At 44.3% G+C, this 17,686-nt stretch overlaps 2 protein-coding genes across 2 annotated transcripts in view; both read right to left on the minus strand.

The window, feature by feature from the left end:
• Positions 1-5,675, minus strand: part of LOC126397544 (uncharacterized) — a 14,973-nt gene extending 9,298 nt beyond the window's left edge. Inside the window, exons 1-5 of the mRNA XM_050056401.1 lie at positions 5,477-5,675; positions 5,119-5,324; positions 2,995-3,171; positions 2,399-2,815; positions 18-443 (exon numbers count right to left, since the gene is read on the minus strand). Of these exons, the coding sequence (XP_049912358.1) occupies positions 18-443; positions 2,399-2,815; positions 2,995-3,171; positions 5,119-5,128 (1,030 nt within the window). The 5' untranslated portion in view covers positions 5,129-5,324; positions 5,477-5,675. The remainder of the gene's footprint in view (positions 1-17; positions 444-2,398; positions 2,816-2,994; positions 3,172-5,118; positions 5,325-5,476) is intronic.
• Positions 5,676-8,570: 2,895 nt separating this feature from the next.
• The window catches only part of LOC126397835 (actin-related protein 3B-like), an 18,101-nt gene continuing 8,985 nt past the window's right edge, over positions 8,571-17,686 (minus strand). The window contains exons 9-12 of the mRNA XM_050056829.1: positions 17,287-17,379; positions 17,053-17,178; positions 16,886-16,969; positions 8,571-16,400 (exon numbers count right to left, since the gene is read on the minus strand). Coding sequence (XP_049912786.1) covers positions 16,305-16,400; positions 16,886-16,969; positions 17,053-17,178; positions 17,287-17,379 — 399 coding nt within the window. The 3' untranslated portion in view covers positions 8,571-16,304. The remainder of the gene's footprint in view (positions 16,401-16,885; positions 16,970-17,052; positions 17,179-17,286; positions 17,380-17,686) is intronic.

The following is a 17,686-nucleotide window of genomic DNA, read 5'->3' on the forward strand; positions in this document are numbered from 1 at the left end:
AACCCACCACCGGTCACCTCTGCGCCCCTCCGTGCTGCGTTTGGACCAATCAGGAGCCGTGTCCCTGTCACCTGTCTGTCTCTCTGTGTCCCTGTCACCTGTCTGTCTCTCCGTGTCCATGTCACCTATCTGTCTCTCCGTGTCCATGTCACCTGTCTGTCTCTCTGTGTCCCTATCACCTGTCTGTCTCTCCGTGTCCCTATCACCTGTCTGTCTCTCAGTCACCTCTGAAGCCCCGCCCCCAGTCTTGCTGTCAGCCTTTTTTGGTCTTCCTCTTTTCTTTGGTCCCCTCGCTCTGTCCTGATTGGCTGTTAGCAGAACATGTGACTGCTCCTCTGACTCCAGGAGGTATCTGATTGGTGGACCGACCATCTTCCTTCTCTGCCTCCTCCTCTTCTTCTCTGTCATCATTGTGGGCTGTCTGTTACCGTGGAAACTCTCATCTGTACAGAATCATGAATCTAATGTCAGTCATATTCTGCAGTAAAATATTTAGATGTGTTGTCAACATTATAGTGAAATGATCAGATTCTCTTTAAATGAAGTTTCCATCCTCTGATGTGACTGGCGTCAAAGATAAAGACAGATGTTGGAAGTTTGTGCCAAATTTTAAGTAATTCTCTGCAGGCATTGCTGTCATATCACGTTCACAAGAATGGGATGGTTGGACGGACAACATAATGCGTCCGGCCGCAGCTGTTGTCAGCACAGAGACATAAACACATGTTCTGACTCATACAGTGAGTTGGTTAGCTTAGCCATTAACATCAGTATTGTTGCTATGGTTGCTTAAGGTGGATTTAAGGGCTGTACACATGCTGCGTCTTTAACCGCGTGGAAAACTGGAGGTCGGGTGTGCAGTGCTGGTCGTGTGCGTCTTCTGTGCCAGCGTTCAGGAGCGCTGTGGCAGGTTGCGTCTGCCTCAACAAGCACCGTGTCATAGCCTGTTTACTGAGTGAGGAGCTGATTGTCTGTGGGACAGACGTCTGACAGCTCTGCTCGAACATGATCAGTTTATCTCAGGGCAGCAGCAATGCGTGCACACCATGATGACGTTGCTCTGGCATTTGTTGGCGCACCTGCCGCTCATCTACGTTAGAAACAAAGAATACACCCTTTTACTGTTAGTAAGCAGTGTGATGTCGTGGGCGGGGCTTAGCTGGGGGCGAAACAGTTCTCCACAGACATTAGCTAGCGCTAGCTAACAAGTTGTGTTGTCTTGTTTTAGACGATGGAGGAAGATGATGTGAGTGGTGCGTTCAGAAACACTCATTGTGAGTGTGGGAGCGCAGTCTGACACAAACTGGAGCGTTGATAAATTGGGAGCGCTGTCTGAATGTAGCGTTGGGTTATCCAGAGCAGCGCACTCTCAGAGTGGCAGAGCGCACTCTGGACACTCTGTCTGTGGAGACGGAGCAGCAGAGCGCCGAGCGGAGTGAATGTGTGATTAACTTAACCGTTGGTTCATTCATGTAGAAATATAACGCTCCGTTTCTTCCACCAACAGGGCTCTCATTTTAGTGTAGAGCGTCAGACTGAATTTACCAACGCACCATGTCAGGTCACTCACTCTCCGGGACCGCCAGTGTTACTTGAATAAGTAAACACTGACCAACGGGACCAGACTGGCCGACCCGTATGCTCTCACTCAGTGGATGGATGATGTCACAGGAAGCCAATCTTACAAAGGAGGACCACACTTGTTTGTTTTGCTATGGAAGCTAACGTTAGCTAATGTGCTAAAAAGTTAGCGTTCCAGAGAAATCCAATATTCCTCTTAATCCCTCCCCAGTTTCTGATGAGGTGGACATGATAACCCTTAATACACATAACCTTATTCATCCCTACAACAGGAAATACTTTTTCCCTAACCTGATATGAAGTGTGCGCTGCACATGTGAGCATTTTTGATGATGGCCTCCGTCCAGTCCTTTGGTCTTATCACATTTAACCATAGTTGTCTTTGTTTTTGTTGACGGGCAGTGGCGGCTGGTTTTGAGCCATGACTCCTTCTATTCTGGCTCCCAATAACACAACAAGACAAACACATTTTAACACTCCTATGGAGCCTACAGCCCTGTGGGGGAGAGGCAGCTGCACCTCCAGCTGATAACATGATGTCATTGTGATGTCGGCACTAACAGGGTCTATTTGAGGGTGTAAAAACGCAGCATGTACACATGCTGCGTTTTTACAGTTGCACAAAGACTGGAGGAGTGTTGCACTCACTACAATGAGTGTCACAGAGAGACCTGGGCCTGAGGGAGTCTGCCTCTGTTTGGGTTTAGAAAGACATCACGTCTTCATTCTGACAGATTTCAATTGAAAAAAGATTCATTGATAACATAAGTCCACACAGGACTCATAAATCTCACCAAAACCTGAAACAACAACTTACCCTCCTCATGTTGAAACAGCGAGCCTTCCTCCTCCTCCTCTTCGGCCAGGCGGGGGCTCAGAGGAGCAATGAGTCCAGGAGGAGGAACAGAGACTCCTGCAGCAGTCAGAGGAGAAGCATCACTCCTCTCTCCTGCAGTGGGGGACACTCCACACAGAGGCATGCTGGGTAACGTGGTGAGCTCCTTGGAACGATGCAGATCAGGAGGCGCAGGTGGTCCGAGCTGAGGCATCGTGGGTAGTGGTGATGAGTGTGTGAGTGGGCAGCAGAGCAGGTAGAGTGGGGGGCTGTGGTGTGTGTGCTGTTGCCCTGTGTCCAGCGTGTGTGTCCCGTCTGTGCTGCAGTGCTGCAGCAGAGCGCCCCCTCCTGGTTCATCTGCCCGGACAGAAACACAGCGCCACGCCGCACCGCACACACCTGAACACAAAGGAACACACACAGGAACACACACAGGAATACACACAGGAACACCCATGTAAATCATTCGTACATGTAGGAGGGAGCGCCCAGTCACTATTCAATGGCTTTTTCTGGAAGAGCTGGTATCTAAAGTCTGATCCATCAGAATTATACGCCTGTGTGACCATCAAACTCACCTGTGTGTCTCCAGCTGAGCTGCTGAGTCAGCAGGTCCACCTGGACGGCAGCGTCTCTTCTCTCTGCTGAGTCACTCTGACAGCCCACCTCCCTCCTCTCCTCCTGTGGACTCTCCCACTGACAGCCCACCTCCCTCCTCCTCACCATCTCCTCGCTCTCCTGGATCATGTGACAGCCTGCAGAGACCAGGACACCATCAGAGACAATCCAACACACCTGGAGTACAGGTGTGTTCACATATATATCACATGTATAAATGAACACATGAGCGTTCAGGGAGCTTCACACAGTCATGTGATTTCATGAGAGAATCCTGTTGAGGACTCTTTGTCCAGTCTGATGGACGTCACAGGTATGGGTGGAGGAAAGGATCAATTCCCAGGTGCATCGTGATGCGGACGTGGACGATTGGGCAGCGATTCACAAACGTCAATAATTGATTATCTACATGTTTGTCAATAACGTGATGCTGACGGATCTAAAGAGCACCTGGACAGTCAACAGCACAGACACGCTGCAGGTAACCAGCAGTTAACTTCTAATTCATCTTCACAAAATGCAGCGGTTGTAAGCATGTTTTAACTTAACGTCTAAATGATTACACCTGCGAGGGGAACGTGAAGTATACTGTGGATACTCTTTTCGCCGTCACCCAGGGACGGTCAACGTTAATTAACGCAGCAGTCAGCAGGCACGTGACCAAATGAGACGGACTGACCAACACACTCTGCAGCATTAACCGACTTAAACCACCTCTGTGGTGAAGAAAAGAACTGTTCAGTCCCTTTCACCTCAGGAACCCTGTGCCCGGCCCGCTCAGCATCAGGGCGCTGCTCACAGCGTCGCTGCTGTCGTGACGTTAATAACACAACACAAAAACTGCTACAAATGACATCATTCATCACAGCCAGAAACTGTGAACACAGGAATTATCTTTGGATTTTTAAATTTCGGACGGTCCTTGAACACATCCTGTGCGCCGAACGCTTCTGTCAGAAAAAAACAAAACAATCTGAGCTTGAAAACGTGATATTTCATCAAAATCACTTTATTCTACGGCTCATTTGACCAAAATCAAAGCGTTCACACGAACATCAGCATGAGAGAAAAACTGAGGCTTTTTTTAAACCCTTCAACTTTTAACTTTCAAACATCCGTGTGCCACAGTCTGCCAGTGTAGGCTGACATGTGTGAGAGGAGGAAAGTCCAAGAGTGATGATAGTTAACTGCAAGGATCACATCATCTACACTCATCAGTAGGCTCGTTAGAGATGAACCGCGCCTCGCCTGGACGACAGCAGGCAGCTGCAGCAGGAGGCGGAGACAACAGGCTGCGGTCAGGTCGGAGGCTGAATCCAAACGTCCACCCTCTGGACCTGCAGACTGAGCCCTCACAGACCTCAGCTGTACATAGTGTGACGTATTTACTGTCATCACGTAGAGTCTGTGAAGGCTGAGACTGCAAGCTGCTGACAGACAGCCCTCGAGACTGTTTTACTTGTTGCCATGGAAATGTTCAACTATCGCTGCTGTCATATTCATATATTTGTCATATAATCCCTGGTACACACTACACGTTATCAGCCTGATTACAGCCCGACGCAGCGACGTAGCAACGTATGGTGTTGGCATGGATCATGAACGACGACGAGTGTTGTATGCTATAATCCATGGTTTCATCTCGTGTAGTGTGTCATAGTAGACGACAACCGATGCCACGTCTGGGACGCCTCACGACATCCCGACAGAAAGTTTGGCATGTTTGATTTTCTCCGTCGCAGCCGTCACTTTGACCAATAGTAGTACCATTAGTTTGAATCCTGTTACATTTACTGCATCACGCCATCATTTCAAACTCAACACTTCCTGTTTCTGTTTCAAATTAAAAGCCCCTTATAACTTCAGCTGACAGAATTCCTTCATTTTCTAAATAGGCTTTTATTGTGAAACATTTGCAGGAACTTCCTGTGGAGGATTAGTGACTGTCATAGTTTTCATACGGTGCTTCAAATGTAGCTCCGCCCACCTGGTGACACTTCTTACGTTACTACAGTAACAGTTCAGCTGGCACATGAACACACACAGTGACTGAGGTAATAGTTATAAAATAGGACAAGAATAACCTGATGACATCACACACGTCGGGAAAGACGGTCAGTGATGACTGGTGTGGACCATGGTGCAGTGTGTCATGTCTGTCGGCCAAGTCACGGCACGATTTTATGACTTCGCCATCGTGTAATGTGACATAGTGACTTTCAGAACGGGCAGAAAAGTCGTGTAGTGTGAACCAGGCATTAGTTGATGACCAGTGCCTATTAATCAGTCCCTGCAGATAACAAGATATAAATCACATTTAGAGCCTTTTCTGTGACTGAACAAACATGTATTAATACATCTATAACATACAGACTGCATGTGTTCAAAAACAGAAATGTGTTTAAATAAGGACTGTAGCTCAATAAACTGGGTATTACAAACCTTCTTTTGTTGTTTTCCAGCCTCTTTCCCTGCACACTCTGACAGGCTGCAGTAATAACATATGTTTTCAGTCCCTCTACAGCCTGTACGTATACATTCAAATAACATTTTAACCCTTTGAAACCTGAGCAAACTGGCTTGGTTTCTTTCAAAAACAAAGTAAGAAGACAACAAGCAACGAAGGAAGGAATTTGTACAAAGAGAAAATTAGAAACAAGAAAATCAGTAAAAAAAAATCTAAAGAAAGAAAAGTAAAAACAAACAAACAAGGAAATGACGTGGAAAAAGTGCTTAAATTTTATCTAAACAAATATATATCAATAAATATATTAATTCAAATAAAATAAAAATTAGTTTTCCAAAGCCTTTTCCTTTTTTTCCCTATTTTTTAAAAAAGTTTTATATCGATTAGTTTTTTGCAATTTTGTGGGACATTTCTTACCAAGTTGCTCGTTGCCTTTTTCCCATGTTTGTCAAAGAAATCACAACAATTTGCTCAGGTTTCAAAGGTTTGAATACTTGTGACAAGTGCCTGAAAGCAGCACAAGGAAAGTGATGTCGCTCCAGATTTCAAAAGGTTAATGGGCCTAACTATCAATAACTATTTCACACATTCATAGGATTTTTTTCAGAAGTTGAAAAACCCACAACATCACCTCCCTGTGGACTGGATGAACTGAAGCCCACAAAGTGTGCGAGTCTGGCAGTGAGGTGAAGTCCAGATATTTGGATTCAGCCGGACAGTTTTCCAACAGCCTTCAGTCCACACAGGAAGTCACAGAAACACAATATACTGATGATTTCTGATATTTATTTAAATGTTATCAGACCCATATATCAGTTTGTTCTCAGTCTCCAGTTGTTTTAATAATGACAGATTAATTTATTAAATTGTTTTACAGGTGATCTGTAGTTTATGTTAATGGTTCAGCCTCAGTTTGACCTGTCCCCTCAGCTACACAGGCTGCACACACTGCGTCTGACTGTAAGGTCCATATTTATACAAGACACCAGCTCTCATTACAGATCAGTCAGATACAGTCAGAGCTTCACATCTGTACACGTTCTTATAAGAGCGACCACCAGTCTGTGTGATGTTACACACTTCAATAATTAAATATAGTTTATGACACAGTTAAATGTTCAGGTCACAGTGCTGCACCACCACACTGACGTTCATTCATCAATAACCTACAGAATAACCTATAACCAATAACCAATAACCTGCCTCCACCATCAGTACTTTTTAAATACTTTCATGTACTTCTACTTAAGATTGTGAACGCAGTACTTTTACTAGTATTTCTGTGTTTGTACTCCAGTTACACATCATCTGTTAACTACTTTAAGCTAGCTGTTCGCTACTTTAAGCTAACTTAGCTGTTAAATACTTTAAGCTAGCTAACTACTTTAAGCTAGCTGTTAACTACTTTAAGCTAGCTGTTCGCTAACGTTACTTTAAGCTAGCTGTTAAATACTTTAAGCTAGCTAATTTAACTACTTTAAGCTAGCTGTTCGCTACTTTAAGCTAGCTGTTAAATACTTCAAACTAGCTGTCGCTAACTTTTAGCTAGCTGTTAACTACTTTAAGCTAGCTGTTCGCTAACGTTACTTTAAGCTAGCTGTTAAATACTTTAAGCTAGCTGTTAAATACTTTAAGCTAGCTAACTTAACTACTTTTAGCTAGCTGTTCGCTACTTTAAGCTAGGTGTTAACTACTTTAAGCTAGCTGTTAACTACTTTAAACTAGCTGTTCGCTAACGTTAGTTTAAGATAGCTGTTAAATACTTTAAGCTAGCTGTTAACTACTTAAACTAGCTGTCGCTAACTTTTAGCACCGACGGCCGCAACTGATTTAACGGTTAAATCAACAGTTAAAGTTGCCGCTGCCTGCCGCTAACGTCCTGTTGTCCTGTTGTTAACTGTCGCTATGTGGAGTCAAATCTTACCGAGAGTTGAGTTTTCGGATCCATAAACGACGCTCGGCGGTGACCGGTGCGTGCTGACGTCATGTCCCGTTCATTAACGGTAAAGTTTCACAGTGACCACAGAGAGACGTTCATACCTGGAGCAGATGCTGTGCTGCCCCCCAGCGGGCCGGAGGAAGCCCAACACCGTCTGCACAGACTGCGTGAAGATGTCATACACACCCATCAGCCACTTTATTAGGTACACCTGTTCACCTGCACATTAACACACATATCTAATCAGCCAATCAGGTGTCAGCAGCTCATTAACACTTAGTCATGTAGACATGGTGAAGACGAGCTGCTGAAGTTCAAACGGAGCATCAGAATGATGAAGAAAGGTGATTGAAGTGACTTTGAACGTGGCATGGTTGTTGGTGCCAGACGGGCTGGTCTGAGTATTTACTGGGATTTTCAGCACAACCATCTCTAGGGGCCATCCTTAGAGCGCCACCATCAGGCCGATTAGGGTCACATTTGTTGAGCCACGTTTGCACACAACCTCCAATCATTGCTGAAAATTTCACGTGTCCACACTACAAAGGAAATCACTTCACACATCTATTAAAACAGGACATGTGCGTTGGAGAGAGAAGACCAAAAAATTGCAAAAGGACTCCCGCGCACTGTCTAACTTGCAATATAAAATTTATTTGCGACGTTTCGGTACTAGACCTTCATCAGGCAAACAGTTTGCCTGATGAAGGTCTAGTACACACTACACCATCTCATGGGAATATGCAAGAAAATCTCTGAAGAAAAAAATAAATGAATTCACTCACACACAAAGACCAACGAGGTTTCACCCTCCACACTACAAAAACATTTATAAAAAGATTCCTTCAGTGCCAGGGGCCACTGGGCCGCTGGACCGTGGGGCCGCTGGGCCTCATGCTCGGACCCTAATGACACCAATAAAAGTGGTTTATGATCTCATAATGAACGACCTGACATGGAGAGTCATGCAAACAGGTCCTGAGCAGGTTCAGTAGATGTACACATAGTTCTTCTATAAAGACGCCTCCTGAGAGCCACTGATGAATTAGTGTTCTCTCCATCAGTATGTTTCATGATCAGAAGTGTGAGAGCAGAGATCAGAGTCACTGTTGAGGGTGATGAGTGTTTATTGACAGCAGCTCAGCATCAAACCACAGATCATTAACATACACCGACTGTGTTCAGGTTCAGCTCCACCACAAAAATAGGATTTCACTGCAGCTGTGAGGACGTCTTCATAAAACTAAACATCTGCTGTGTCTTTTCTACACTGGGCTGTCCTCAGCCAGAGACCCAGGTCCAAACCACAAGGACACCTGTGAACACAGTCATGCATTGTGTGAGTGCTGATAACAGACCTGCAGGGCCGATGGACATGTTCCAGAGTTAATGTTCATGTGGGTACAAAATGAAGATGAAGGTGTGAACATCTGCTGGAGCCGCCACCAGCTGTGTTTCCGTATTTACATTTTTTGAAGTACCACATTAGTAAAGCTGCGTGGAAACGAGCAGGTTCTGATGGAGCGAACATTTCAGTCACGTGACTGATCAGCTGATTCTTCCCGTGCATTAGAATTATTGCATTTATTTGTCTTCGTCTCTGGACTGAGTGAAACGTGTCCAACACCAGCTGACGTGACAGCAGAATTAAAACAAGTTCCTGAAGACGTCTCTGTGTTTGGTTAGATGGCGACTTGTTTTGTTTCTGGTTCATAACCTTCTTCTTCTTCTTCTCTGTTACCTGGCAGATTACAGCCTGAACCACCAACCTTGAACCAAACTACACTTTGCAGCAAGATGAATTTATTGGCTCCAAGCTGGCTGATGGAAACGCACTGAATTCGCATTTCTGTTTTGCAGCATTTCAAAAGTTTGCTTAGAATTTGGCCGACAGTTTAAAGGAAACACGACCGCAGGCCCTGCTAGCTGCTGCCGCTGCTGTGGAGGAAAGTGCATCACATTCAGCTCAGAAAAAAATAAGTGGAGATGATGTTGCAGGTCGTTGTGGGTCAGGTAGAGGAAGGGGGCACGCGGAGTGTTAGCTGCCATCTAGTTTCTACTTCACTATTAGTAAAGTGACACTGATACCCGGCCTGTTCTCACTCCCAACTCGTCAAATACCTTCCCTTCATCTGTGATGTCGGCGTCAGATACCGACGCACAGAGGCATGATTTGATTTGCCCCAGGCGCATCAGACACGCTGGCACCCTTCTTACACACCGGACGGCGATGTAACAAACTGCCACCAGCAACTTGTGTGATATAAAGAGCAATAACGTCCATATAGGGTGGACGGATCAAACAAACTCCAGACTTTTCACCTGGGAGTCGCTGTTTGCTTCTCGAGAGAATTTTAACCATAATGTTCTTTTTAAACTGACCACGTTCTCTTGTTGCCTAAACCTCAGGAAAATAAATCTGAGGTGTTTTACCAACGTTGTAACCTAGTTTTAAAGGAAACTGTGTGCATGTAACGAGCAGAAACTGACGCGGCGTCCCTGACCATCCAAAACTGACGCATGAGGGTACAGAGTGTCAGAGCAACGTTATTTGAGGAGTGGGGATGAGAGCGTGTTGGGTACCCTCTTTTCCACCAACATAGATCTGTTCTAAACCGTTCAGAGCATTTTGACCAAAAGTAAACCGGTTCACGACCCAAAAAGTTGGTTCTCATGTCATAATCACAAGATCCTGAGAGACACCATCCTGTAACTACGATCAAACATCTCCAACTTATTTTCCTGTGTTGACTGCGTTGGTTTTTCCTTCCTACGTTGCTCAAGGTTAGTTATTTTAGAGTGTCTAAATTGATTGATAATTAATAGCTATAACTGATAACTGATTTCTTAACGTGAATGCCTCATTGTTTCAGTGTTCATGTAAATCACAGATGCCTCTTGTCTTTTCGACGCTCTTCATGGAGGACTGGAGTACAGCACATTCAGATGCTGCACCTGCTCATACAAACATGTAGAAATACATTTAATTAATGTATTTCTACACGACTATTACTTTTACATGATTGTACCTGAACACACCACACTTCAGCTGATGGTGCCACTTGTGGTTTCGACCTGTTCCTGGATCAGTCTGATGCCTCAGTGCTCTCAGCATACAGTATGTACAGTATATATATGAGTGTCTATTAACTTTATCATCTATGTGACCTGTTAGCTCTCCTCTGTGTTCTGATCTCTTTACAAATATAAACTCTCTGAGTGCACAGGTTAATGATACAGGCCGTATATCACTGAAACACACACACAGACACAGACACACACACACACACACACTTGTTTCCACTTGTTGTATTTCCTCCTGTCAGAAAATATCTTTGTCGTTTTGTTTGCACGCCTCTGATGTGATTCGTGCTCACAGACGGTCGTGTTTTTAAATCCAGTCCGGTTCATGCTGATGACAGACATCAGCAGCTCCAGACCTCAAACATGTTATCATTCAAATCAAAAGTTCATGTCCCTCAGTATGAAACTACACCTTGTCCCCTCTTGCTGATTCACAGTCATGTTGAGTCCAGTTTAAGTTCAATAGCAGATTTTGTCCAGATGGTGGCGCTAGAGAAAACATCAGGTCACCTCCGAAACACAGAAACACTCACAGACGTTGTTGAAATATCGGTCAACGCCGAGTTATGGACCGATGAGCTCAAAAACATTTTCTCTGTCTCTTAACGGCTGGAGACATCCAGCACGTCATCACATATCACCGCTTTGCCTTTCACGTCTACATATTACACCCTCGTATCCTCCTGTGTCCTGTTGACGTTCCGGGACGCCGCGACCAACACTGGGACAAGCACATGGTTAGGTTTAGGCAGTGGTGTAGTGGTAGCTGATGAGGCGGCTGTACTGCTAGACGGGCAGGTTACTGCAGAGGAAGTGGGAATATTATCCTACATATTCTAAGTCCTTTTTGGCTGACAGGTGAGTTTACTGTAAATGGCGAGAAAAAAAGGTGGGTATGTATACCCGTTACGCCTGGCAACACAATCTTGGTTTGGATCTATCTTCATACAGGAAGTGAGCGGCGGTCTCCAGGGTTTGTTGGACCCATCCACCTCCCCTCCAACCTGCCCTACAGGGACTTTGCAGCTCCTTATATTACATTGTCACTGGCAGCGTTTCAACCTGACGTCGTCCAGCAGCGTATCATACTGCTGCGACAGGTGCCGTCTGACCAACCGGTGGTGTTTCATAACACCCAAAAGGTTCTATCCAGCCGCATTACTAACTGACGCTGCCCGGTGGCGTTTCATACAGCTGTGAAAGTTGGCGTTGCTGTCTGATGCTGAAATCACTGACAAATCGGCGGTATTTGACGGTTTTGTAATGAGAACGAGCCGAGACATCAGCGCTGAACAGAACTCTGTCGGACGAGCATTTACCACTACAGAATATCAGACAGAACACTGCGATCAGTAGATACGCCTCTGTGAGTTAAACTGAATAAAGTTCCCGTTCACAGACGAAGCAGCAATGATTCATTCGTTTTTGTTAGTTTAGAGACGACATGCGTCACTGAGACTCAGCTTGTCACAATAAATATGAATTCCACATTAACGGTTTTCAGTCAAATTATTTCAGCTTGTAACTGTCTGAAATCTCAGCTGGAGACACGATCTGTAGCCGAGCGCTGGATCATCCAATCATGACGAGAGCTGACGTGCTAACATGCTAACACACTGCCCAACAGCAGGTCTACACATCTCTTCAGACAGAAGACTGACGCAGTGAAGAGGACAAGACGTGAAGAGGAAATAAGACAAAGAGGAAAGAGAGGATCAGAACTCAAACAGGATTCTGTGCTTGGCTTCGATTGACAGATCTGCTGCATTAAAGTAACGTTAAACACAACTTTCTCTCGTCATCATTCATCTAGAGGTTCGTACACAGCAGACTAACAGGCCGCTCCTCAACTGCTGATAGAAGCTTGGACGGCGTCTTCACTGGAACCAGATTTGTTGTGTATCGATGAGGTGAAGATAAATCCGTCATCCACGCCACTAAACCTGCGTCCAAACTGCAGCAAAACAAATATGGTTTTAGCTCGTCCGTCCAAATCGTTACCATGGAAACTATGACAGAAGGAAAGGTCAGGGGCGGGCGCGATGATGTAACCCATCGTATTTCTGTTGTTTGACCTTTGACTCCTTCCATCAAATTAAAACTTAGTGATGTTGACTGGCGTTTTATTTATCTAAATGTATGCGCTCGTTTTGCCTGTTACTGGTCACCAAACAGATCACGTCTCTGTCCATCAGCTGAACATAACTCAAGCTGCTGTTTGCTCTCAGCGGCATCATGACACCAGCCGGGGCAGGACCAGACTACAGTCATAAGAGAAAGTAACTCGAGGGTTACCGGTAACTTAGCGGCCACTTAACTGACAAAGGTCCAGATTTATAGAGGCATATATAATTTGTCAATTAGCGCCACCTCCTGACAACCACAGCAAAGATTATGGAAAGAGCCGGCTGACGTCTGAGTGTTTTAAATATCGTATCAAAACATGAATCAAGAGTTTTACTGTTGGTTACTTATTTATGATCAAATGCATGTGAGGAGAGAGAGGAAGTAAAGCTGCAGCCAACTGAATGGTCACTTTTCAGGTCAATGATCCATAAACACTCTTATTATTATTGTTATTATGGTCTGTATTGTTGTGTTCAAATGATCGTGATTCGTTCGACTGCTCGAGGAAATAACAGCTCTACTGTAACATTAGAACATAATTTATGCTAATGTAGCTCCCCGGAGATTTGAGCTTTGATTACTCTAATTTTGACGATGTAATCTGTGACAGCACGATGGCCGACGGTCTGAGAGGGGACTGACTGTTAGTTTTCTTCAAAATGTTACAGATTATCACCGTCTTAACAAATGAACCCATTCAGAAGCCGATTATGTTCCAAACACACACACAAAAAATTGTAACGGTGGATTTCTTATCTAAATGCACTCATAAACCATTGACAATTTTTTTTATTAGGAAAGTTAATTATGTGTGATTTCTTCTGTCTACTCCAACGGACGAAGAATCTTAACGTAGGAATCACCTAACAGTAAAATTAACAACAAATGGTCAAAAACATGAGATTATTTGTATTTAACAAGTGGTTAAATAAAATCAATGAATGAAGTGACGCTTTACGACACTTCAGTTTGTGTTGTGTTTTTCATCATGACTCAAAATATCCTCAGTTTCTGAAGTATCTCTACAAATTGTCTGTTGAAACATTGAACACTGGAGAGAAACGGCTGAGGAACAGAGAAGAGACCTTTATGGTTGATAGCGTCTAATATTAACATGTAACTGACAGAGCCCCACAGTTACAGCATGAATTAATATTTCGGCCTATATTTCCATCCACCAGGTGGCAGCAGTAGTTACATTGTTCTAAAACACATTAAACAGAGAAAAGAAGTTCATCTAACAGAGCCATGAGGTGCAGTTTGCTGTCAGTATGTCTTAGCAGCACGTCTGTCCAACGTTAACAAAAATCATTTGACAAATATTATTATTAATTAATTATATGTTAATATTAATTATTAGTATTAATAACCCTGGACGTGACTGCAAAGATCAAACCTGTCTGCACAGAGAGGTTTGTGTGTCTGGCTTTATTCTTTTGTACAGACGCTAGGTTCTTCCACGGGGTTTATGAAGAAGTCCAAACGCTGTAACGCTGACATCACTCAGGGTTAGTTTGTTGGTGCAATTTAAGGTGTGCTGATGGATTCACGTCATCAACTCATGCATTGAGTAACATTACAAGTTAACGTTCCACCTTAAAAGTTGCCGGCAGTCGGCCCAGTGAATGAAGTTATTTTTTCTCTTTCATTTTATAGTTGTAGTTTACTGATGTATGAACAGAGGTTACATAAAACCAGAGTGAGCGTCCTCTACTGACCAATCAGACTGCAGGGTTTCTAGCTCCACCTTTTAGTACCAGATCTGTGTGCTAGGTACCCCAACAGAGGGGGGACCAAACATGGGGACGCTAAGGAACGCTGCTGTTGGTACCATCCACAACTTTTACTGTGGAAATTGAACTGAACTGAACTGAACTGAATCAACCATACTGCCCGGTGGAAACAGGGCTAATATCCCATCATGCATTGCGCCAAAGGAACGGACAGACACCGAGACCTGCTGTACATGTTTAACCAGTTTTTCTTTGTCATGTAATAAACTGTCAGTTTAATGTGAAGTCGTCAGTTCACGTAATGATAAAAATAATTCGGCAATATATCGTCTCTCATGCTTCACAGTTACTGTACAGAGTAGGGCTACTAACACTAGCTAATGTTAGCATGCTGGGTCGCTACTAGCTCTGGTTTGTGCCTTAATGGTAAAACAAACTTCAACACAACAAAGGTTAAACAGGAAATGACTGACATCAGTAGGACAGGTTGATATGGCGCTGCTCTCCCTCCTCCTGTCTGTCTGCCAGTGTAAATACGTCTAATGTGAGCAGAGCAGCATCACAACACAAACAGCCACAAAGTAATATTACTTATCAACTTGGGGGAAATACGCTCCCTATTTCATGTTTTTATCACAAATATGGACGCTTCACCAGCCGTCGCTGATATGACATGTTTAAATTATTAAATCATAATTAACGGCGTTGAGAAAATGACCTAAGTGGTGTCTGAATGTGTTTTTCATGTTTCAGGTGAGCTCACTATACAGTCCTCTATGTAGAACTACCTACGTAGTGAGTAGTGAATGAGTGAATGATTGTGGACACAGCCTACAAGTGTGTTCATTTGGGTGGAGTCAAGTGACAGTAATCGTAGATCTAGATATCCTAGAAAACTTATGTCCATTAGAAGGGACAGATCAGATCTAAACGGGTTAAGCTACATCGTGTCTTGATGTTCGGGGGGAAAATGAACCTAAAGCAATCTGAGGAAATATACTTTAACCAATACGACAAACGTTAGCTAGTTAACAGTGAAGTTCCTGATGATTCTGCCAGGTTTAAAATGGCAGGTCATAAAGGAGGAGACGATGATCACATTCTTCTCCTGTCGTGACAGAGCCATGATCTGTTTGGAGACCACTAACAAGGAAAACTAACGCGCACATTTAGATAAAAAACATAAAGTGTGTTTTTCAATCTTGTGGAAGGTGAAACAACAAAGATATGATAAGGTTATAATTTGATATGTCATGTCTACCCCGTTGACTCCAATAGCACTGACACCAAAGCCTGGCTCCTCGTCACGTCCTTTCCTTCTTTTACAGTTTCCTTGATCGCTATGAGAAAAGAAAATTCAGTAAACTCAACTTGTATCTGTGTTGTGAACATTTCTCTAAAACAACCCACAAAGAAGATCATCTCTGCCATCTTCAGTCGGGCCAACAGTGTAAACTTTCAACAGACACACTCTGAACACGGCTACATTTTTGAGGATGGCTAACAGGCTAGCAGCTAGCTAGACGTCATCTCGAGGTCTGGAGAAGTTCTGCGGTAGCCTTCAAGTGTCTCTTCTGGATTTTTTTTTTCTTTTTGATGAGAAACAAGTTGTCAGTGCTGAAAGTTTAAAACAAAACAACACCACACTGTTTTCTAACTGATTTCAGTTACTACAGACCTCCATGTGCTTGATGAGACTGAGCTAGCCTGCTAACCAGCTCGTAGCGTAGCGGGATAAAAACTCAGCGGGGCAAGAGATTAACAGGCTATTGGCTAAGTGGCTGGTGGCTAGCAGATAGCAGGTAAACAGGTCAGCTAACGGGCTAGCTGGCTGGCTATCTAGTGGGAAGCAGGCTGAAAGGCCAACAGGCTAACAACGTAGCAGACTGACAGGCTAGCCGTCTGTAGTTGCCGCTGCCATCAGGACATGATGCCGAACACGGGGTTGTGTCGACAGATGCTGGGACCGATCTCATCGTAGTCCTTCTTCGAGTGACACACCTGGAAAAACTCCGGCTGGAGAGACAAACAAACAAAAAAATAAAATAAAGTATACCTCACACAAGTGACGTCAGTGCACAACGACCCAGGCTGTTCTCATGAACAGAACATTTTCCTACAAATAATATTGCACGGAAATTCATATCCCACGTATCTTGAAAGGCTGCGATCACATGACTAATGCACTGATGTCAGTAAACAAGGAAGCAGTCCCGAGCGGTCTGTAAGGAGGCAGGTTGGGGCGGTAGATAGGTCACAAAAAGTGTGTCCTCAGGAGACACTTGTTCAGAACTGTGTGAACTCTGAGTCATTTTAAGGTACGTCCTCGCCACGTTTCTTTCCCTAAACCTAATAACCACATATATAAAACCACAGTAACTTTACTTGCCGAAAGCTAACCTCCGTCACTTTAAGTTAATTACGTAACTGCATGTTAGGGACGTAACATCATTCATGGGGGGCTAATTCGTAGGATAAGTGGAGGATGTGTGTGCGGTTACCGTGGACGCCAACATGGAGCCTCCGAACCAGACGGCGTAGCGCTGCATGTGATGAGTGACGACTTGTACCTCCATCGGCTTCGGCTGCAGACAAATTAAATGCGTCAACTGTGTGTGTGTGTGTGTGTGTGTGTGTGTGTGTGTGTTTGTGTTTGTGTCGGTCTGACCTTTATCCGTCCTCCACTGAGTTCTTCGCTGAGTTTCAGTCGGGCGTCCACGACTCTCTTCAGGTCTCTCTGCAGCCGCCGCCCAAAGTCTCTGAACATGGTGGATCCTCCAGAGAGCACAATGTTCTGACACACACACGAACACACACACACACACACACACACACACTTTTAATTAACACTATGTGCGATTAGTTTGGTGGAAACATACTGAGGTGGGCTCAGGTGAGTTACCTTGTAGAGCGGTCTCCTCACATCAATTGGACAGCTCTGAATGACCTCATCAACGACATCAGAGATGGGTTGCATGAAGTCTGGGTTAGCGAACTGAAAACACACATTAACAATCACTTTATATATTGTTTATTATTCTAATTAATATTTTATAGATTCACCTCTGTCTTCAGCCAAAACCTGTTCTTATCTTAACTTAAACTTTCTGTTGGTCCTCCTGTTTATCTTTTCTTAATGCTGCATTACGTTCCTTCTGAGCAGGTAGAGGACAGTGTACCTGAGCAGGTAGAGCGCAGAGCACCTGAGCAGGTAGAGTACAGAGTACCTGAGCAGGTAGAGGACAGAGTACCTGAGCAGGACAGAGTACCTGAGCAGGTAGAGGACAGAGTACCTGAGCAGG

The sequence above is a fragment of the Epinephelus moara genome, chromosome 11 (genome assembly GCF_006386435.1).
Source record: "Epinephelus moara isolate mb chromosome 11, YSFRI_EMoa_1.0, whole genome shotgun sequence".
NCBI lineage: Eukaryota > Metazoa > Chordata > Actinopteri > Perciformes > Serranidae > Epinephelus > Epinephelus moara.